This window comes from Mesoplodon bidens (genome assembly GCF_964165515.1).
Source record: "Mesoplodon bidens genome assembly, chromosome: 2".
Classification (NCBI taxonomy): Eukaryota; Metazoa; Chordata; class Mammalia; order Artiodactyla; family Ziphiidae; genus Mesoplodon; species Mesoplodon bidens.
In genome coordinates, this window is record NC_138177.1 from 185,801,361 (window position 1) to 185,823,547 (window position 22,187).

The 22,187-nt window shown below is 65.5% G+C and overlaps 2 protein-coding genes across 5 annotated transcripts; both read left to right on the forward strand.

The window, feature by feature from the left end:
* Positions 1-919: 919 nt before the first annotated feature.
* HES5 (hes family bHLH transcription factor 5) lies at positions 920-1,606 on the forward strand (the record flags this gene model as incomplete). The annotated part of the gene is made up of 3 exons (XM_081225858.1): positions 920-973; positions 1,049-1,214; positions 1,332-1,606. The coding sequence occupies 3 exons, from the start codon at positions 920-922 to the stop codon at positions 1,604-1,606; spliced, it is 495 nt and encodes a 164-aa protein (XP_081081984.1).
* Positions 1,607-4,310: 2,704 nt separating this feature from the next.
* On the forward strand, positions 4,311-20,605 carry PANK4 (pantothenate kinase 4 (inactive)). Of its 4 annotated transcripts, XM_081225306.1 has the most exons (20): positions 4,311-4,442; positions 8,080-8,162; positions 8,453-8,670; positions 9,134-9,317; positions 9,673-9,765; positions 10,135-10,288; positions 10,372-10,553; positions 11,248-11,329; positions 12,023-12,123; positions 14,476-14,631; positions 15,574-15,686; positions 15,968-16,055; positions 16,974-17,125; positions 17,935-17,990; positions 18,145-18,194; positions 18,646-18,750; positions 18,909-19,013; positions 19,103-19,203; positions 19,307-19,375; positions 20,063-20,605. In XM_081225306.1, the coding sequence occupies exons 1-20, from the start codon at positions 4,319-4,321 to the stop codon at positions 20,274-20,276; spliced, it is 2,430 nt and encodes an 809-aa protein (XP_081081432.1). In that variant the 5' UTR covers positions 4,311-4,318; the 3' UTR covers positions 20,277-20,605. The 4 variants fall into 4 exon arrangements, with proteins under 4 accessions (XP_081081432.1, XP_081081434.1, XP_081081431.1 ...); XM_081225308.1 differs by lacking the exon at positions 18,909-19,013; XM_081225305.1 differs by lacking the exons at positions 4,311-4,442; positions 8,080-8,162 and having other exon boundaries at positions 8,169-8,670.
* The last annotated feature ends 1,582 nt before the right edge of the window (positions 20,606-22,187 follow it).

Below are 22,187 nucleotides of genomic sequence, written 5' to 3' on the forward strand. Positions count from 1 at the left end.
ATCCAGATGGGGGTGGGGTGGGACCCTGGAGGCCACCTGCTGATTCAGAGCACCCCAGATGCCACAGTCTGCTGAACTGCTCCAGGGAGGAGGGAATGCAGCTCCTGGGGGGACCGCCTAGGTGCCAGGCTCCATGCTGGGCGTTTCGGGTACTCTGGCTCCCTGAAGCTACCCAGAGCCCAGCCAGGGAGGCGTGGCGGCCCATTTTCTAGCTCTGAAGTCACGTGTCCCAGGTGACAGCCTGGGGACTTGCCACATGTGCCAGTAGGACTGATCCTGAGAGCCTGGGCCCCTCTTCCACCTGTGCAGAGGGAGGTGACTGTGTCTGTTCAGGAAAAGTGCGGCTTCCTCCGTCCCCCTAGCCTGTCAGGGACGGTGCCCACCCTCCTGGAAGCTGCCCGCACTTGTGCATTCTAAAGCTTCCCCTTATCTGGGCTCCTGGCCTCTGCCAGCCAGCAGCGAGGAGTCGCTGGGGAGGGGGGGAGAAGGGAGAGAAGAGGGGGAGGGAGGGAAGGGGAGGGGAGGGGCGCAGCTCCTTCCTGCCCCCACCCTTGTCCCCGCGGCCTGGGAAAAGGCAGCATATTGAGGCGCGGGGCTCCCAGCATCAGGCCCCGGGATGCTAATGAGGGCGAGCGCGTTCCCACAGCCCCGACATTGTGCCGCGCGGCCCACCTGCTCCTCGGGGAGCGCCCATTGTGCCCGCGCCAATTCACAGGCAATTTAGCGTGCGCTAATGGGCCGGCGCCTTTGTGCGGCCCGCGCCGCCATTGGCCGCGGAGTGTGGGAACGGCCGCGGCGCCCGGGCCCCAGGCGCCAGCCCGCCGCCCGCGCCTATATAGGGGCCGGGGCCCGCGCCAGCACGGGACGCGCCCGCTCCGCTCCCTGCTTCCTCGCCTCCTCGCCTCTCCCCGCGCCAGGCATGGCCCCCAGCACCGTGGCTGTGGAGCTGCTCAGCCCCAAAGAGAAAAACCGAGTAAGTGCGCGGCCGCGGCCCCTGCGGCCCCCGCGCTGGCGCGGCCCCGCTGACGCCCCCTCCTCCCGCCCGCAGCTGCGGAAGCCGGTGGTGGAGAAGATGCGCCGCGACCGCATCAACAGCAGCATCGAGCAGCTGAAGCTGCTGCTGGAGCAGGAGTTCGCGCGCCACCAGCCCAACTCCAAGCTGGAGAAGGCCGACATCCTGGAGATGGCCGTCAGCTACCTGAAACACAGCAAAGGTGAGCCGCCCGGCGCCCTGGAGCCCCGGCCCGCGCGACCCCCGCCCCGCCCCGCTCCCCGCCGCCCCGCGCCCCGGGCTCCCCGGCCCCGCTCACCGCCGCCCCGACTCCCCGCAGCCTTCGCCGCCGCCGCCGCCGGCCCCAAGAGCCTGCACCAGGACTACAGCGAGGGCTACTCGTGGTGCCTGCAGGAGGCCGTGCAGTTCCTGACGCTGCACGCGGCCAGCGACACGCAGATGAAGCTGCTCTACCACTTCCAGCGCCCGCCGGCCGCGCCGGCCGCGCCCGCCAAGGAGCCCAAGGCGCCTGGCTCCGCGCCCGCGCCCGCCCCGGCCAAGGCCGCCGCCGCCTCTGCGCGCCAGCCCGCCTGCGGCCTCTGGCGGCCGTGGTGACCCGCGGGCGGCCGCCCTGCCCGGAGGACCAGAGGGCCAGCGCGTTCCTCTGGCAGAGGGAAGGGCCTCCCCATCGTCCGTGCCGCCCCTGGCTTGGACTGGCCCCTTCTCCGGAAGGCTCTCTCTCCAGGCTGGCGGGCCAGCAGGAGGGTCATTCTCAGAGAATGTGCGTGCAGTGTCCTTGTCATTTAGGGCCCATCTTCTGCCAAATGTCTGACCCCATGGGGTTGCTCTGTGTTTGCATTTCAGCAAGTGACTTCTGGGAAGTCCCCACTGCCGGGGTTCTATGATATTTGTAGGCGGCGGGGCTCGGCCAGCCGGCGCCCCATGCGTAGAGGGCTTTCTTCAGATCCGGTGCTGCCAGGCCAGTGGGCCTGGCGCAGGCCGTGCCGTGGGCACATTTGCCTTTTGTGAAGGCGGAACTCAAGGTGTATCCTCGTAGGAACGAGAGTGTCAGCCTGGATGGGCGTGGAAGGACAGGGCAGAGCCGTGGGCGCAAGGCCCCCGGGGATGCTTTGCTGTCTGTTCCGGGCTCACACCGGGGCTGTGTGGGGCGGCTGGGGGTCTCCACCACGATCCTTAAAGGATTCCCGTGTGGGTGGGTGCGCGTGGGCACAACTTTGTACTCAGAATTTGAACTCTCAGTCACGTGGGAGCCACGGGACTGCTCTAAAGACTTCTAATAAAATCCGACTAGTTCAGCCCCCTCCGCTGTCTGTCTCTTGTGCCTTACACGTGTCCTTGGTGGCCACCGGGCAGGCGGGTCTGCAGGGATGACGGGGAGTGGGCACTATCGTGGTATGCAGCCACGGGTGGGCAGTGTCCTTGCCAGCGACCCCCTGGACACAGGAAGAAGGGCTGGGCTCCTGCTGAAGAGAGAGGGGAGGGAGGAGGGCAGGCAGAGGAGAAGCCCGGAGGGAGGAAGCGGAGGTGACAGGCGGTGGCGGGGGGGGGGGGGGGGGTGGGGGGGTGGGGGGGGGTGGAGCAGAAGCTGGAAATGAGGGGTGAGGGGTCAGGTCAGGAGGCTGGGGAGAAACGGGGTTGGGGGAAGAAAGTGAGTGAGAGGCAGGGAAGCAGGGGAGAGGCAGGCTGGAGGGGAGAGGGCCTCACGGAGCATATTAGGTCCCCCGTGTGTAGTAGGGGGGGACATGGCGGGGGACCTGGGTTCCCGCCCTAGACCTCTCACTATAGCTCCCTGCAGGTGGGGGGTGGTGGTGAAGTGACAGGAATGTCCAGCTCTGTCCAGCTGAGAGCAACCCAAAAGCCACAGCCTGCAGCAGACCTCTTGCTGCAGCAAAAAGGGTGTGGCTGGGCCAAACACACAGAAGGGGTCTGCCCCTCCACGGTCCTCCCTGCCCGGTGGCCCTGTCCTGGGACAAGCTCCTGGGGTAACTTTGTCGGCTGGCCCACAGGTGGCCAGCTGCCCTGCCTTCCTGCAGGTGGACCGCTCACCAAGGCTGAAACAGGCAGTGCTGGCAATGAACCTGCCAAGGGCAGGCCCTGGTCTCAGAAAGGGCACCTATTTTTAGGCAGGCCCAGGGTGTTGGTTGAGTGTGCAGGGACCCAGAGGTACCCAGACTGGCCCTCCCTCGTTCCTGCTTGGCACCTCTCTTTGCTCTGCCTTCCATCCCTTTCTGTCCACTCTGCAGCGGAGGTCCATAGCACCCCTTCCAGGCCAGTACTGCTAGTGGCCTCTGGGGTCCCTGCTGAGCCCTGGGAGTGGTGAGCAAGGGATGGGAAGCCCCTCTCACACCCCTCACGTTTATTGCTTGTGCGGCAGGCACATAATTGAACTTAGCGGGGGCAATCGCTGTCCTCGTGGGTGTACCTCCTGGTCAGGCTGACCTGGTCAGGCAGCTGGTGGCATGCTCAGACCGAGGCTGAGGTCCAGAGACTCAAAGTAACTGGCCCAGGGTCACATAGGAGGCAGGTGCCAAAGCCACAGCAGGCCCTCGGCATGCTTCCAACACTGGGCTCTTTTGCAAAGTGCCCACTGCTTTTGAGGGGTACGCGCCCCTTAAGAAGAGCCTCCACGCCTTCCCAGAGACTAGCCCTGGAAGCCTGTCCCCAACACCATATGGAAGCTTTCTCAGCTTGTTCCCTGCAAACTCCCACAGACTCCCTCTTTTGCCAGAAAATTGCCTCCTCCAGGAAGGCTGCCCAGCTTTCCCCTGCACTTTCTGAGGATCTCACCATCATTCACTGCAAGGGTAGCTCCTACTCCAGGCGGGGTGAGAAAGGCTTCTAGAGGGCAGGGTCCCCAACTCCCCCTGTTTGCATAGGGTTTTTAACACCCACGGTCCCGCACTCCTAGGGAACCAAGCTGGTGGGTCCCAAGCGTCTTCACGTGCAGGTGCCAGACTCACAACCGCAGTCACTAAAGAAGCCGATTACCCTGCTGGTCTCCAAACCCCAGGTGCCCCCTCTGCGCTAGCTCATATCATTTGAGGTCAGCATCCGGCCAACTCAGTGAAGGAACAACAAAGACGACGACAGCCCAGAGGTTTTGTGTTGAGCGACCTTGCGGTCCGGTCTGGGGCACCCGAGCCCGCCTGCGTGAGTCGGCCCTCCAGCCGCCACCGCCGCCGCGGCGGGAGGGGCGAGGGCCGGCCCGAGTGCTCATTAGCATAATCTATGCGCGGGAGGCGTTTAGCAGTCAAATATATGCGCATATATCTCCATGGCTGATTAGGCTGGCCGAGCACATTCAAAATGGCGGAGTGTGGAGCGAGCGGCAGCGGGAGCAGCGGGGACAGCCTGGACAAGAGCATCACACTGCCCCCCGACGAGATCTTCCGCAACCTGGAGAACGCCAAGCGCTTCGCCATAGACATAGGTCGCCGCGGGCGGGCGCGGGGAGCGGGGCGGCGGGGGCGGGCGCGGGCGCGGGCAGCGAGGCCGGCGGGCCGGGGCGGTGGCAAGGACGAAGGGCGGGGCGCGGGCCGTCGGCTCGCACGGCCTATCGGGCCTTGTAGTCCGCGGGCAGCCGGCGGCGCCCGCTCGCCGCGGCAGCCGGACTACAGCTCCCGGTAGGCGCCGCGCGGCCGGAGCGGGGCATGCAGGGGCTCGTAGTCCCGCGGGAGAGGCGGCCTGGCTGCCCCTCTGGCATCCCGCCTCGGGAGCCGGGGTGGGGGTCGGCCGCCGGGCGGCCCAGCTCCCCGCCTGCCGGCGATCGGGGACCGGATGTCTGGGGCCGGGGCTTTGGAGGACCTGGGCGCAGACCTCAGGTCGGGAGCACCCCCGAGCCCCGCCCCCCGCGGGTCCCTCCTTCCCTCTCCGATGCCTTGACGCCTCCCGCTGACCGCTTTCTCGGATGTGGACGCCGAGGCGCGGACACCCGGGCGGTCCGCGGCCGGTCCATGACCTCCGGCCCGGGACCCCCGCGCGCCTGGCCCGCCGTGGCCGCTCAGTGAATGCAGGGACGGACCTTGCGCTTCTCCCCGGAGGGGTTGGGCCGCCCCGCTCCCCTGTCCTTGAGGGCGGGGGCGGTCCCTGGAGTCACGGGCTTGGGGGAGGGGCGGTGTCCAGGAAAGTGGGGAGCGTCCTGAACCCCCACCTGCAAAGCCGGAGGCCGGGCGGAGCCAGGCAGAGGGCGGGCGAGGGCAGCTGTGAGCCTGAGGTCGTCCCCGCGAAGGGGACCCGCCTGAACGGTGCCCGGCTGGACGTTGGGCCAGAGACGGTGAGCGCGGAGGAGCCGCCTGGGGGCTCAAGTCAGCCCCTCGGGGCCCTGCCGCTGTCCTCGGAGCCCTGAGCACTCCTGATGTGATGGCAGTCCAGTGGCCGTGCGCTCGGAGCTTCCGCACGTGATGCTGCTGCCCTAACCCTGGGGGCTCTGCTCCTACGGGTCGGCACCTAACGCTTCTGAAGCGCCCCTGACGATTGGCTGGCCACGGGGCTTACTTGGGTCGTTCTGCGTGGCCCTAGCTTGCGGCGCGGAAGGGGTGCCTGCCTGTCCTCCAGGGGCAAGCCCTGTCAGGGTTACTTAGCAGAAGGACACTCAAAGGCGTATTTTCAGTGCCCGTGTTTATTTTCTCTCTGAAATTTCCCCCTGGCTCTGGGTCCTCTGTCTGGTTCTTTAAAAGACACGTGTATTGCTACTAAGGACAGACATTTGTGTTTGTGGGGGGGGGCGGGCGGGGTTTGGCCACCCTGCGAGGTTTGTGGGGTCTTCGTTCTCCGACCAGGGATTGAACCTGGGCCCCCAGCAGTGAGAGCGCAGAGTCCTAACCACTGGACCGCCAGGGAATTCACAAGGACAGACTTTTGTTAGTGTAGCTGAGGGGAGGTCAGGGCTCAGGGCAGGGGCCCTCCAGCCAGGAATCCGCAAGTCAGCGGTGTGGTTCACAAGCAGGTTGCCGGTTTCCTCTCCCCTCCCCAAGCCTCTCAGTCCAGCTCTGATGGGGCAGCCCTCTCCGCTGGTGGAGTCCCTGCTTCAAAAGCCTCAGGGACGCTTTGGGTCAACACATACTTGAAGCTGACTTGACTCCAGGTTTCTGCTGGGCGGAGGGAGGGTCCCTTGGGTGAAGCAGCAGGGGCCACAGGGCAGGGATGTGCACAGAGGTGCCTGGAGTGGAAGGACAGCCCCGCACCAGGCCCCGGGGTTCTGGATAAACTGGCGGGTCTTGGCTCATGTTCCTCCCATCAGTCGAGGATGCTGTGGGCCCCAGGGTGGAGCATGGGGTGGGGTGGCCTGGAGAGCCCATGGCGTCCACCAGAGAGCACGGGACTGTGCTGGCCGCCTGGTCACTGCCCTCATCAGGTGTGACGTGTGCGGCCCCGGGCCAAGTTGGCGTTCACTCTAATCGCAAGGGACCCTGAGAGCAGGAGGGCTCCCGCAGGCGCCCCCTGTGCTGCTCTGTGAACTCACCCTGGCTCAGACTGACCGCACTGCTCTGCTCGCAGCCCCCTGCCCCGTCCGCTGTCTCCTGGCTGGGGTGGGAGACAAGTCTGGGCAGTGCCGGGCTTTGCCCCACTCGGGGTGCATGGTGTGCGGTGCACAGAACCCAGCTCACCCCCCACGGCCCCCCACAAACCCCAGCACTGTGTGTTTTGGTTGTAATTTATAGCTGACTTGAGGAGCACACTGTCTGGAATTGGATTTCTGGGACCTGGGTAACTTTTGATGAGCTTCTCAAAAGATGTCTTCATCCCTTTGCGTTGCCTGTCTTTTTAGGAAACGATTTATTCACAGAGGTGAATCGGGCAACAGGCATTTCAGTGAAAGATGCTCCGGGCTAGGCCGGGATTGGGGGCAGGGAGGAAGGATAAGGAGGCTTAAGGCCAAGTTCAGTGTCTTAAGCTCACGGTCTGGGGATGAGAGCAAGCCCAGGACGACGGTGATCAGTGACCAAACGTGGCCCAACGAGGCCAGGTCGCAGGACGTCCCAGGAGGCCCTGTCCACACTGCCAGGCAGGCGGCTCCGATGGGACAGGTGTGATTGGTCTCGGAAGCTGGGGTTTGATTTTTCTCACCTGGAAGAGCTTTGGCCTTCGGATACTGTGTTTCCAAATCTGTGTTTCTGACTTGAGCGTTTGTGGTATATTCCCTTAGTGTTTTGTCACAAAACAACAGTTGTTAATAATTTTAGCCGCCTTCTCAAGACAAGGGGTTTCCCCCCTGATTTTTGTCGGGCCTCCTAGGAAACACAGTTTGTTCCAAGGTCACTTTGCAGAGCTGAGCCTCCTGCCTCTCTCTGCTCTGCCGTTCGTGGCTTTCACAGCCTTGAATCACCTGTAGCCTCCGACGCCTCCTCTCTGACTCAGGAGCGGGGCTCGCCAGAACTCCTCCTCCAGAAGGACTGCTCTGGGGATCTTTTTAACTTGCCCAAAGGCCTCATCTGCTTCCTGATATTCTGTCCCTGGTCACACGCCAGGGGCATCCAGGCTTCCCAGGGGCGTTAACAAGTCCCCACCGCCCTCTGCAGGGCCTCCCTGGTGAGTCCGGGCCTCAGCTGCTGCTCTGCGGCCCCTTGCACATTCCTGGTGAAAACAGCCCCTCCCCCGCCCGTCCGCTCTGGGAAGGGCTCCTCGCATTGCCTTCTCCACCTCTTTCCACGGACCGTCCGTTGTATGCTTTTCAGTGAAAACAGTGGATTTGTCAGCATTTTCCTTTGGTTCATCCTCAAGATCAGAGTTTGAAGCAGAATTTTCCTAAACCACTGAGGATCGCCGAGTCACCCAGAAACAGCAGGTTCCTTGCTCGTCAAGGACTCAGTGCTGGTGGAGAGACGGACAATCTCCGTTTCAGTCTGGGCCCTGAGGAGGAACAGAGCTTTTCAAGGAAGGCAGAGTGTGTTTAGGTCTCGCAGTTCATTCCCTTCCTCTCTTTGGTGCCCTGCAGGGTTTTCAAGTTCAAGTAGCACCAAACTCCTTGTGGGCAGGACCCAGGTCTGGCAGATGAGGGCCTGTGCAAGGGCAGCCTCGGGTCCCGTCCAGCCACTTCTGAATCTGCTGCATCTGTGTCTCCCCCGTAGGCGGGTCGCTGACCAAGCTGGCCTACTACTCCACCGTGCAGCACAAAGTTGCCAAAGTGCGGTCCTTCGACCACTCAGACAAGGTGAGCCTCCTGGGAGGACCCCGGGCAGGCCCTGGAAGCTTCTAGTGCCGATGCCCCTCCCTCCATGCTCCCAGCTTAGTTCCCCTTCCATCCCAGCCCTGGCAAGAGCACCCCCGCCTGCTCGTGCCTCCCTGCCCCGAATCTCCCACCTGCGTCGCCATCAAGACTCCCACGGACTTCAGGGTAGGCAGAAATCGTCGGCGCTGCTGAGGGTGCTCAGGGGCTGTGTGTCAGCGTCGTCCCCTCCCCGAGGCAGTGCACACACGCGGGTTCCCCAACCTCACCCCCAGGACACAGAGCAGGAGGACCACGAGCCGCCCTATGAGATCTCCGTCCAGGAGGAGGTTACCGCCAGGCTGCACTTTGTCAAGTTCGAGAACACCTACATAGAAGCCTGCCTGGACTTCATCAAAGACCACCTGGTCAACACCGAGACCAAAGTCATCCAGGCGACCGGGGGCGGGGCATACAAGTTCAAAGACCTCATCGAAGAGAAGCTGCAGCTGAAGTGAGTGGGGACCTCGGGGCGGGGAGGGGGAGCGTGGGGGCCAGTTGGCCTCCGCTCACGGGGCCGGGCCCTGACGTGGCGGCCGCAGTGGCCCCTCTCCTGCACCAGCCCGTTCGCCCGGCTCTGGGGGTTCCTAAGACCTCAGGACCCAGTGAGGCTCCGGGTGGCTGGTGGGTGGCCGTGGGCCTGAGGCCACGCTCTGGGCTGGCTGCAGTGGGATTCAGGTGGCCGAAACTCAGGAAGGCTCGGGGGACTGAAGATGGTAGGTGGGGAGAGGCGAGGGCTGAAAGGAAAGGAACGGAGCCCCGAGACCGAGTCGGCCCCGCTCCCGCGGTGCCGCGATGCTCGCCGTCCTGCCGGACGGAGGGTCCCGGGGCTACGGCCCTGCCGCGGGGGCGGGGAGGCAGGGGCCATTCGTGCCGTGGCCCGTGCCGGTGCCAGTGGCTGGGCTGCTCCCTGGCAGGGTTGACAAGGAGGACGTGATGACCTGCCTGATCAAGGGCTGCAACTTCGTGCTGAAGAACATCCCGCACGAGGCCTTCGTGTACCAGAAGGGCTCCAACCCCGAGTTCCGGTTTCAGACCAGCCACCCCAGCGTTTTCCCGTACCTCCTCGTCAGCATCGGCTCTGGGGTCTCTATCGTGAAGGTGGGGCCTGGCTTGTGGGAGAGGACGGGCCTCCGCAGCGCTTTGTTGAGCAATGGCTGCGTGTCAGTGCCATGCCAGGCACAGGCACGCAGGCACGGGGAGGCGGGCACAGACCCAGGCCTGCCTCTGGTGCTCACGGGCGCGAGGCCGCACGCGGAGTGCCTGGCGCGGGCAGTCCGCGGGGAGGTGGGCCCCCTGCTTCCAGCATGAGCACCTGCCGAGCCCACCCAGACTCGGCCTTCAAGAGCGCCGCCACCCAGGGCGGGGGATAGCCCTGAGCCACCGCGTCCCCGGGACCTGCTGGGCAGTGGCTGGGGGCCCCCTTGCTAACGCGCCTGCCCTCATCTCGCTGCAGGTGGAGACAGAGGACAGGTTCGAGTGGGTCGGCGGCAGCTCCATCGGGGGCGGCACCTTCTGGGGGCTCGGGGCTCTGCTCACCAAAACTAAGGTATTTGGGCGGCTCTAGGAGGATGCTCCTGGGTCCACGGGACAGCCTGTTTCCTGGTCCCCTCGGGAGAGGGTTGGCGGCTGTGGGCTCGGAGGCTCGTGTTTGGCTGGGGTTGTTGCGAAGGTGGCTCTTCCGTGTACCTCGTTCTGCTTCCCGCGTCTCTGAAGGACGGGCGTCCGAGTGGCCAGAGTGTCACCCAGCTAGGTGGTCCACGGAGGCTGCCCGTCTCCCCCCACCTCTGGGCCGTGACAGGAGAGGGCCTTCCCTACCCAGCGCGGTGGCTGGCCCCCTTCCGTGGGCCCGTCCAGGGCCGTGGGCTTCTGCCAGCTTGCGGCTCCTCAGGTGCTCCCGTCTGCTCTGTCCCCACAGAAGTTTGACGAGCTGCTGCATCTGGCTTCCCGAGGCCAACACACGAACGTGGACATGCTGGTGCAGGACATCTACGGAGGGGCCCACCAGACCCTGGGGCTGAGCGGCAACCTCATTGCAAGCAGCTTCGGGAAGTCGGCCACCGCGGACACAGGTACCAGCCTCGCACCCGCTCTCACCCCCGGAGGCGCGAGGCGCCCACCCGGCCGCTTGCCCAGCTGCTGCTTCTGCCCCCAGAGTTCTCCAGGGAGGACATGGCCAAGAGCCTGCTACACATGATCAGCAACGACATCGGGCAGCTCGCCTGCCTGTACGCCAAGCTCCACTGCTTGGACCGGGTGTACTTCGGCGGCTTCTTCATCCGCGGCCACCCCGTCACCATGCGCACCATCACCTACAGCATCAACTTCTTCTCCAAGGTAACGGCCGCCGCGTCCTTCCTCTGCTCTGCCCGCCCCTGGCCCGGGCCCCCGTGTCTCCAGACTCGCAGGCTTGAGAGGGGACGGGAGCAAGGCAGGACCCCGCTGAGCACCCCCAAGCCCCTGTCCCCAGCCCCTTCCCACCCACTGGCTCCGGGCATCCTGTGCTTGGGGCGCCGTGGCCATCCCTGAGTTTGGCGTGTTGCCGGGGGTGGGGTCTAGGGACTACCTCCCACTGTCCGCGAGCTCCAGGTGAGCTTCTAGGTGTCAGTCATGGCGTGGGGGGGGGGGTGTGTGGCCCCCAGCAAGCGTGGGGAACTGGGTGGGTGTGCATTTTGTGGAAGAAGTTACTCACCCTCTGACCCGGAGCTCCCCATGCCCCAGGCTGCGGACCGGCACCTGTCTGCAGCCTGTTAGGAAGCAGGCCGCTCCCCATCGCCCGCATTACCGCCCGAACCATCACGCCCCCCCACCCCCACCCCCACGCCACCCCCATCCATGGAAGAGTTGTCTTCCGTGAAACCGGTCCCTGGTGCCAGAAAGGCTGGCGACTGCTGCTCTAAACGATGGGCTCTTGAATTCCGCGTGTGCGTACAGCCCCATGGACAAGTGCCGAGTTGGGAGGGAGGCCACCTGTGTCAGGTGGACTTGCAGCCTTGGGCTGAGTGGCGCTTCAGGGGCGTCTCCGTGGCAGGGGGAGGTCCAGGCGCTGTTCTTGAGGCACGAAGGCTACCTGGGCGCCATAGGAGCGTTTCTTAAAGGAGCCGAGCAAGACAGTGAGTACAGCGCGGCCTGTGTTGGGCTGCGGCCTCGGAGGCGGGGGCGGGGGGGGGCCTTGGGGAGTGACTGGAGGGGCTGCTCGTGCTAAGCGACGGTCGAGGGCTGTGGGTGGACCTGGTGTCTTCGTGGGCCTCCCCGGCAGTGGCAGGAGCCTTGGCTGTGGTTCTCCTGAGGGGCCAGTGGACACCGACTCGCGTGGGTGCCACGTAATCAACCCCTGGGTCCTTGTGAGCGACGGGGCTCCATGCAGGGGCCGCGCACACGGCCTCCCCTCCGAAAGCCTCGGCCCTCCGGCGCCGCCCGGCCGTCTGCCCCCCACTGGCGCTTCAGGTGCGCGTCCGGCCTGTCCTCTTTGAAGGACGCGTGAGGGAATCGCAGGCGTGGTTCTGCCCCAGGAAGCACAGGGCAGACTGCTTGGGAGTCAGCGCCAATCAGAGCAGCCCAGGCAGACCTTCACCGCCTCCCTAAGTCCAGCTTCTTACTTGAGATAAACCACGGTACCTTTCGGAAGCTACTGCTCAGCTTGAGAGGTCTCCGTGCCAGTAAGAAATAACACAACAGAACGACGCCCCCGGCTCACCTGGCGCCAGGGAGGCCTTCGGCAGCTGGTCCTCCCAGAGGCAGTCCGGCCGCCCGAGGTTTGCCGAGCCGCTCGCCCCTCTGTTGACGCCGGGTCTCTTGTCCCGCAGACCCGAACCAGTACAGCTGGGAAGAGAACTACGCCGGCAGCTCCGGGCTCATGAGCTCATCGCCCGAGCTCTGCCCGACGCAGCGGGCGAGGAGTGGCACCGTGAGTACCGGCTCGGGTGGTGCTGGGTCCCATGTGCGCTGACTCAGCTAGGGCCTCCTGGTGGTCCCCGAGGAGAGCCCCCGTGCTGCCGTGGCCAGGCTCGAAGGCGCCTCCTCCTGTTGCAGGCCGGTCATGAACCGCAGACTCCGGGGCCAAAGAGAGACGTTTGCAGCCTGCAGCTGGCTGTTCTCGTTCCTCCCGTAGTGTCTCACGTTCTTCAGGTGTTCAGCCAGAGCGCCCGGGGCCACGCAGTCCCCGCCGTGTTTGCAGGGAGGATATAAAGTTCCGGGAGCACAGGGGGTCTCTCCTAGGGCTCTGGGACCGTTCACAGCAGGATCGGGTTAAAACCATGGGTCGCGGGCACCAGCCTGGGCCCCTTCTCTTAGACCACGTTTTTGCATGATGGTTTCAAGTCAGTACCGAGCCTGCAGAGTCTGCGAATTTCCTCAGGCGATTCCACCCTTTCCTCAGTCGCCCCTTGCGGTGAGGCCCACCATGTCTGGATGGGGGCTCCCCCGGCCAGCCGAGCCGGTGTGGAGAGGGTCTCCCAGCTGGGACGAGATGGTACTGCCATGGCCCCGTCCTGGCCCAGATCATCGTTGGACGAGCTGTTGCCGTCTTATTTTTATTTTTTTATTTGGTTTGCGGTTCGCGGGCCTCTCACTGTTGTGGCCTCTCCCGTTGCGGAGCACAGGCTCCGGACGCACAGGCTCAGCGGCCATGGCTCATGGGCCCGGCCGCTCCATGGCATGTGGGATCTTCCCGGACGAACCCATGTCCCCTGCATTGGCAGGCAGCCTCTCAACCACTGCGCCACCAGGGAAGCCCATTGCCGTCTTATTGACATCACGTCCCTGATAACCCAGGGAGTGGTTTATCAGAATCGCACGCGGGGCTGGAGGACAGGCTGAGGCCTGCAGCTGCCTGGCCTGGCCTGGCCTGGCCTGGGCACACAGGTCGGGACGCCACCTTCAGGGCAGGTTGCTGGCCGTTTGGAGGGAAAGTTGCTTTTCAGTCGTAGTTGGAGATTCTCTTGTAAATCGGTGTAAACATGGCAAGAATGTGCCTCATCCGCCTTTCACTTCCTGGGCAGAGTCCCCCGCATGTGGCACCCCTAGTTCCCACAGCTCCACACCGCATTCTTCACAGCCAGCTGTGCGGGGGTAGCTGGGCCCTTCCCAAAGGCAGGTGCCAGGGGCAGGGTTGGCAAGGCCCAGGCCCACCGTGACGGGTGTGCAGAGAAAGGCCTTAACGTCTCTGACTTGTCAAGGGCGACGTGGATGCCAGCCACACAGATGGCAAAATGAAATGGGTGGGCGGGCCAGAAGCCTTTCAGCCAGTGCTGACGTGCAACACGGCCCCTCTCCATGACAGTTTGGGCACCCCACGCGCCTGTCGTGCTGGGGTGGCCTTGCGAGTGGGCGTGGGGATCCCCAGGGGCAGGGGACCAGGCCGCTTCTCTGGGTGTCCACAGCCAAGGCCAGGCCGAGCTCAGGTCTGAGCTCCCACTCATCGGAGGGCAGAGCAGCCCCTGCAGGCCGGCCGGGCAGGAGGCAGCCATTGCTGCCTTTGACCCCCGTGGAAACACACCAGCTCCTTCCCTGCTAAACGTGCGGTCACATGGCGCGTCCCCAAAGCCCATCTCTCCCTCGTGGGGTGGATCTTATCCAGACCATCCCTGGTCCGAGCACACCTGCCGCCTCACCCTGCTAGTGGGCGAGTCAGCAACACAGGGCCAAGTCCCAGGTGGGCAGCTCCCTGGAGGGTGGGGGACAGGAGGGGTGCCTGGAGGACTAGCCCTGAGCTCACTTGCTTGTCACGTCCCTGGAGCAGCTGCCTGACTCAGTTCTCATCCGAGGACGGGGCCAGGCACACAGGACCCTTCGTTTGAAAGACCCTGGCGTGGGCATCGAGCATTCCGGCCTTGCTGAGCGTGGCAGGGGCAGTGGGTCTGGATGCGGGGTGTGGGGGAAGGGGCGGTGTGTCCCCGCCTAGGAACCAACCCTGGGCAGGAGCCGCAGGACAGAGCCCGGCGGGCAGGGCGGGAGGACCAGAAAGGCGGTCGGTGTGCGTGGTTCAGAGCACGGGGCGCGGCGGGAAGGCGGGGGGCATGAGCGGACCCAGGGTCGGGGCGTCGGGCTCGGGCCCCCGGACAAGTGGAGGGCTCGCCGGGCTGAGAGAGGCCGTGAGCGGCGGGAAGGGCCCAGGGCCGGGGAGGAGCCGGGCTCTCCACGAGCCGCGCACGGCAGCTTCCCTTCGTGAGGAGAAGCTGGTTCCCAGACCTGTAGGAGGGGGTTTTGGTCTTTCAGGAAGGACACGGCTGATGTGCCCACCTGCTTCTCGTCCTCCCAGTTCGACTTGCTGGAAATGGACCGTCTGGAGAGGCCACTCGTCAACCTGCCTCTCCTTCTGGACCCGTCCTCCTACGTGCCTGACACGGTCGACCTCACGGACGACGCGCTGGCCCGAAAGTACTGGCTCACCTGCTTTGAGGAGGCCCTGGACGGGGTGAGGGCTTGGGGTGGGGGTGAGGTTGGGATGAGGGCTGGGGGCGGGGCTGGACACCCCCAGGAAGAAGACACCCGTCCGTCCAGGGATTTGGCTGTGGGCCTTGGGGGTCCTGGCCGTCTCTGACTGTCTCAGGTTCCCAAGGGCAGTGAGAGGCGGGAACGAGGAGAGCGGGGGTTTCCAGGAGCTTTTTATTTGGGGTGTGATTCATAGTTCCCAGGTGGGAGCCTGACCGAGTAGTTTGTTGGGACGTGGTGTCAGCGAGGTGCGTCCTCACCAGCTCGCAAGTGGCTTTCCCGGCTACCTTGTTTCTTTAAAAAGCAAGCAGTTCGGGCTTCCCTGGTGGCACAGTGGTTGGGAGTCCGCCTGCCGATGCAGGGGACACGGGTTCGTACCCCGGTCTGGGAGGATCCCACGTGCCGCGGAGCGGCTGGGCCCGTGAGCCATGGCCGCTGAGCCTGCGCGTCCGGAGCCTATGCTCCGCGGCGGGAGAGGCCACAGCGGTGAGAGGCCCGCGTACCGCAAAAAAAAAAAAAAAGCAAGCGGTTCGCACAGGGCTCAGGGGCAGCGGTGGCTGGCCTCCAGCTCCGGGCTCAGGAGGGTCAAGGCCATGGGAGCCTCTTGGGAACACCCATTCCTCCACGACACCCCTCAGAGAGGCCCATGGGGTCTGTCTTCAGAGCGAGGGGTCCCACCCTGCTCTGGACTCTGCACAGACTTGGAGGATGGTCCATAACCACCAGTCCCCTCAGCAGAGCAGGAGCTGGTGTGCAGTGGGGCCCTGGGGCTGGTATCAGAGGACACGAATATGAGCTTTGGGTCAGGGCTGGCGGCAACCCCGTTCCCACCTGGCAAGGGAAGCCCCCAGTGGCTGCCACCAATGCCTCCCATCCACGGGCTGGGGGCTGCCCTGAGCACTGCTGGCTGCCCCGTTCTTGGTAGGTCGTGAAACGCGCCGTGGCGAGCCAGCCAGGCTCCGTGGATGCAGCCGAGAGGGCCGAGAAGTTCCGCCAGAAGTACTGGAACAAGCTGCAGACGCTGCGGCACCAGCCCTTGTGAGTGGCCCACCTGCTTGCCCTGGGCCAGAGCCCCGAGAGGCGGCCTCTATGGGAACGCGCACTCGCACCCGAGGGCCGAGTCCCTCGAAGTTTCCCAGGAAGCTCTGCACCCCTCCCCTGGCACACACTCGGGGACGCTCAGCACCCCGCTGGCCTCCTGGGCTTCTCCTATTGGCACCTGGATGCCGCAAGGACGCCCCTGGGGGTGGAGGGTGCGATGGGCGGCGCAGCCAGCCGTCCAGGCCCCTCAGCCGCCCTCCACCCGGCTCTGTCTTCAGCGCTTACGGGACCCTGACCGTGCGCAGCCTCCTGGACACGAGGGAGCACTGTTTGAATGAGTTCAACTTCCCGGACCCCTACTCCAAGGTGAGCACCCCCTTCTGGTGGGTGGGCACATGCTTGTAGGGGGCCGTGGGGGACGGGGCGTCAGTCCCGTCCTGTCCAGCGAGCGGGTGTGCTGGCAGCCCTGACCCCCGGCGCTGGCGACAGGCTGCATCCTGGAGCCGCCCTGGTGAGGGTCCGTCTCCCAGGAGCACTGGGCCGCGGCCCCTCGGTCGGCAGCACCGGCTGAACAGCTGTGGACCGATGCCGGCACCACTGTGACCTCGTCAGCAGCGTGTCCTGGGGGCTCTAACCAGCCGTCGGTGAGGGTGGCAGGCATGTGGCACTGAGGCCCCCTCGCCTCTTCCTGGCCTCCTGAGCTCAGCCTGGAAACTCAAGAGTTGGTGCCTGAGGATGTCCGTCCTGGCCACGAGCCATCCAGGGCCTGGCTGGTGGCCTGGAGGTGCCTCCCTGGGCTCTTTGACCAGGAAGCCGCATGCCCTGGAGCCGTGGGCGGGGTCCAGAGCCAGCCTACCTCAGCTCCCTGCCACCTCCTCCCTGCCCTCGCACAGGAGTGTCTGGGGACGGTGCGTCTGGGTGCTGAGGATCTCACGGTCAGGGCAGTGGGCACCCGTGGGGGTGTGGGTCCTCCGCGCTCGGCCACGGCGCAGTCACACCTGAGCCTCCACCCTCAGTGCACACCTCAAACCTGCTCCGATATCAGCATGCCCCCCGCACTTGCTCTCAGCCTGCGCTGTTCCGAGTCAGCGCTGCGTTTAACCTGACGCCATCTGGCTTCGTTCAGCCTCCTGCAGTGACGTCACGTGGGAGTCTTCTGTCCCCTGGAGCAGGCGCACTGTCGGTGACGTTCTCCGCAGCGTGCCGGCACGGCGCCCTCCTCTCCCTGCTCTGCCAGGGGCCTGGAGGAGGGCAGACCACGTCTTCATGCGCGTCTCCCCACAGGTGAAGCAGAAAGACAACGGCGTGGCATTAAAGTGTTTCCAGAGGGTGATCCACTCTCTGGACGCCCTGGGCTGGGAGGAGAGGCAGCTGGCCCTGGTGCGAGGGCTCCTGGCCGGCAACGTCTTCGACTGGGGAGCAAAAGCCGTCTCTGAGTAGGTGCCCGCTGTCCTCACAGCCCCGCAGGCCCGTCCCCTCCCCTCCTCCTTCCAGCTCGGCCTTAGAGCCACAGCCCCTGGGCCCAAACTGACGCCTGGGCCACTCGTGGCTCCGGCAGTCCCAGCCTCAGCCGGCCCAGCTTGGCCCTCGAGGAGGTGGCAGTGGGGGCACCGGGGGTTCTCGGGAGATGGGGTGCTGCTCGGGGCTTGCTGGGCACGTGTGGCCTCGGGAACGGATGGGACAGGTGCTGGGACCCAGCCTCCCTGCCCGCACGCAAGAGCAGGCACATGGAGGGCTGCAGGTGTGGGTGTCGTCAGTGTGAAACTCCGTGTCACAGTGACTGTGTGGGTGGGCTTAGACGGTGCTGGGTGTTGGAGTGCACAGGTGCCTCGTGAAGTTCAGTGGTGGGCACGCGTCTCCCCGGCCCCCCAAGGGTCCCGTCCCGGGACCCGCCGTCTGGTGCCTTCCCCGGGGCTCCCGTGCAGGGGCCTTGCTGGATCACCCAACGTGCGCTTTCGGACCCGGGCACCCGGGACAGCCGCCGCCCCCTCCCTGTCCTCGGCACTGGCTGCCCCTTGGGCCGCACGTTGGGGCGAGGCTGGTGGCCAGTGCTCCCCGGGGGCCTGGCCTGTGGCTGCAGGCACGGAGGCTTCCCCGTGCCACCTCCCCCGTCCTCGAGCTGACGCGGCAGCAGTGACGGGTGACAGTGCACTCGTCCAGCTCGGGAGGGGCTTCGTGGCCCACAGGAGCGACGGAGGCCGAGGTCCGGGGCTTGGGTGACTCTATTTTCTCGTCCCCTGTGCAGCGTCCTTGAATCTGACCCCCAGTTTGGGTTTGAGGAGGCGAAGAGGAAGCTGCAAGGTAGGGGCGCCCCGGGCTCTCCTCCAGTGCCAGGACTCGGGCCGGTGGGGGGACGGAGCGAGGCGGCCGCGCATCCCCGCTGAGCTGGGGGGAGGTGAGGACTGGCTCCCCGGAGAGGCCGGCGGGCGGGTGACCGCGTCCCTGTGTCCCACAGAGCGGCCGTGGCTCGTGGACTCCTACAGCAAGTGGCTTCAGAGACTGAAGGTACATGGAGCTGTCCCCGCCTCTGTCCTGTGCCCTAGGGGCCCGGGCGGGGTTCATGGGCGGGGAGATGGCGCGGGCGACAGGCACAGAGCTGCCTAGGGTGGGGAGCAGGCCCGCGCAGTGCACCGAGGGCCCCCCAGGAGTGTCCCCCTCAGCCCCCCGCCCCGAGCTACAAGTACGAGCTGGCTTCCCCGCTCCAAGCCTGACTTCGGCGGGACAGTGATGAGGTCACTGGCCTCAGGTCAGAGGTCCTTCGGGCTAGCAGTTCTGGAAGAGACCGGGGCTGCCCCTGTGCCCCCAGTGCCCAGAGGGCCCAGCAGCCCTCGCCCGGCCGCGGGGCGCGGAGTGTGGAGGTGTCTGGATCGCCCGGCCGCGGGGCGCGGAGCGTGGAGGTGTCTGGATCGCTTGGACGCGCCTGTTCCCAACTGAACGTCCTGGTTTTGTCTTACAGGGGCCCCCTCACAAATGTGCCTTAATTTTCGCAGATAACAGTGGAGTAGACGTCATTTTGGGAGTCTTCCCCTTTGTCAGGGAGCTTCTCTCTAGAGGGACGGAGGTGAGTGTGGAGGCCGCGTGGCGGGTCCCTTGCCCAGCTCCTGTGCTCGGTGGGGTTGGCATCGCCCCGGGCCCCTCCGTGTGCAGGTAGGTGCCGAGTGGGCGGGGGCACGGCAGGAGCGGAGGAGGAGACCCAGCCGGTCGCGTCCTGGGGCTTAGGTCGGCCTGACCGCGGGGCCCTGGGGCCATCTCCCGTCCTTCCCCGAGAGCCGGCCCAGCCGTGAGAGGTGGCCGGAGGCCGTGCTCCTCCGCCAGCGGCCCCAGGTGGGTGGGTGGGGGGCGGGAGGGTGGGTGGGCGAGCCCAGGCACTGCCGGCGGCCGAGGCCCCTAAAGAGCCCGGCGTCCTGTCGCAGGTCATCCTGGCGTGCAACTCGGGCCCCGCCTTGAACGACGTGACCTACAGCGAGTCCCTCATCGTGGCTGAGCGCATCGCGGCCATGGACCCCGTCGTCCAGTAAGCTGGGCGGGAGGCTGGGGTCCGGCGCAGCGCGGTGGGGGCGTGGCGGGGCAGCTTCCCAGGGCGCCGCCTCACGGGTGACCACCCCTGTGCTCGGCAGCTCGGCGCTCAGAGAAGGGAGGCTGCTGCTCATGCAGACTGGCTCCAGCTCCCCGTGTCTCGACCTCAGGTATGTGGCCCCTCTGCCCCCGGGTCCCCCTGGTCCCCTGCAGAAGTCAGCTCTACCAGCCGCAGCCCCGGGTGGGGTCCAGGCACTCTGGGCTCGGGACCCTGGGAGGAAGAAGCAGGGGGGCTGTGTCCCCACCTTGGATGATTATCCCTGGATAATCAGTTCATCACCGTAGTGCTTTCCACCCTGGGGCTTCTAGAACCTGGAGCGGCCCGTGTAAAGGAGGGCACATCGGGGCTCTGGGACCATTAGGCTCTCAATCTGTTCCGGTGCCGATTCTCCAGTGTTGACTTAATCCCCTTCCAGGTCCGCTATTAACCAACAAGGAGGGTCAGTAAAAAGCTGTAGGAAGGACTCAGGTTCTTTAAAGTTCAAAATACAAAAGTCTCATCAAGGCCCAGTTTTCAGAACCGGCTTCCTTGTAGTAACGGGAGCGCAGCTGCCAGGGGTCCCCGAGACCCTGGGCCCCGGGCCACGGGAGGGCAGCTGCCGGGCTGGCTGTCCGGGGAGCAGGCTGGACCCAGGGCCCACGTAGTTGGGGGGGCCGAGGGTCGGGGGTCTCCGGCGTTCCCGCCAGTCGCCACCCTTGGCGGGAGGCAGGGTGTGGCGTCTGCCCCGGGTGCAGCTCAGTGCAGGGTGCCGGGCCCCCCGCCTGCACCCTCCTCACTGCCCCCTTCCTCCCCGAAGCCGCCTGGACAAGGGGCTGGCCGTGCTGGTGCGGGAGCGCGGCGCCGACCTGGTGGTCATCGAGGGCATGGGCCGCGCCGTGCACACCAACTACCACGCGGCCCTGCGCTGCGAGAGCCTCAAGCTGGCCGTCATCAAGAACGCGTGGCTGGCCGAGCGGCTGGGGGGCCGGCTCTTCAGCGTCATCTTCAAGTACGAGGTCCCGGCCGAGTGAGGCGCCCCCACCGCCGGGCTGCTCTGCCCGCCGCGTCAGGAACGTGTCTCGACTGCAACAGGGACCCGCGTTCAAATCCAAATATTTATATTGTGCTTCTGTGAGTGAGCCGGCTGCACCCGGGCGTGGGCTCGGCGCCCGCGGCCTCAGGCTCGGTGTTTCTTCAGTGCTGACGTGTTCGTGGTGGGGAGACACGACTTCTGTCCCGTGAGACGTTCTTATTGGAATATATTTAACTGTTAAATAATCTTTTATATATATATACATATATATATATATATATAAATATAAATATATACGTATACGCCTCTGACAGGACGCTGAGGTCAGGGCACAGCAAATAGTTTCCAGAGTGAGAACAGAGCGTCTCTGCCTTTGCTGTTCGGTGTGAGGGTGGGCAGACCCCTGGGGGGCCCTGCCCACCCCTCCCCCAGGGAGCCCAGCAGTGGGGTCTCTCCCTAGGTGATCTCTAGCGCTCTTAGGCCCACCTTGGCCCGTGGGCCATGGCCCCTGCCCTGTCACGTGGCCTCTAGCATCACTCCCCAGCGTGTCTGTCTGGAGAAGGCCTCCCCCTGCGCCCCTGCCCCGCCTGGGCCCACTGCACACGGGAAGGACAGACAGGCTTTGAGCAGCACTCCTGACTCAAGAGCTCCTGAGAGGAGGCCACGGGCTTCGAGGGCCCTCGAAGACTTTCAGGGACTTGGTGGCTGGTCCACTCTCCTGCTCGGAGCACCTCAGACCACGTGGGTTCTGTCGCCATGGCCTTGAGCCCATGCCCAGAGCCCTGCCTAACGGCAGGCGGGTGGGGGGCTCACTGGGCCCGGCGCTGGAGGTGCTGCGAGATGGCGGGGGCTCCTCCCCCGCTGGACCCGTCCCTCGGGGTGCAGACCTGAGCCTCAGATGCCACATCGCGGCAGGGGAACTGGCCACAGAGCTGCGAGGCCACCTGTGTGTGCCATGGGTGTCAGGAACCAAGAGTTGTGCGGGGGCCCTGCTGCCGTGGCCCCGGGCCCTGTGCACTGAGGAAGCCCCACTGCCCAGCACCCAGGTCCCTCACTGCTGGAGCACCCAGCAACGTGAGGACGGGTGGGATGAGGAAGGCCGGCGGGGCTGCCCCTGCAGGGGCCTGAGCCCCGCCCTCTTTGCCCAAGACCCCCTCGCACTTGCCCTGCTGGGCCAGGGAAACCGGGGCCCTGCACCCCCTTTCGGGAGACTGAGCTCAGCGGTCTGGGACCTGCACTGAACCTCAGAGGGTGCTCAGCCCGTCCTGCACCACAGCAGCCCCCCTGGGTGACCCACGTGCTGCCCCCCACTCCTGGATGGACGGAACTCAAAGCACTTGCTCTGTCGGCAGAGAGGGCCCTAGCCGTCCTGTGAGCAGCCACCAGGGGGAGCAGGGGGCACGGCCGTCTAGAGGGCACAGGCCAGGCCTGTCCAGTGGGTGGTCCCTGTGATCCCCTTTCCGGGAAGGCTCACCCGCCTTGACCCCAGCACAGCCCCTCACTACCCCCCAGCCTGCACCCAGGCACGGCTCGGCTTCCTGTGGTCTCGCCTCTGAGGCCTGGCCTGGCCCCTCTTCTGCCCAGGCCACCCTCTGTCCTCCCGTCCCTGGTGGTGGAGCAGCATCATCCTAGCTGGTCTGGGGCTCCCTGTGCACGGCATGCCCTGCACAGACACCCAGGAGGACTCCAGAGGTCCAGTCAGCGCCCAGCTCAGCCCGTGTCATGATGCGTCGCTGGGCCTCCCTCCTGTCAGGCCCTGGCCCTCCCCTGAGTGCCGCTGGACAGGCGGGGGGAGCCTGCGGTGGCCCCGCAGTGAGTAGGGCACCAGGGCTCTGAGCACCTGCCCTGCCCTCAGGTACCCCTCTTGCGATGCCCTGTCCCTTTCTCAGCTGGGACAGAAAGTCTCTGG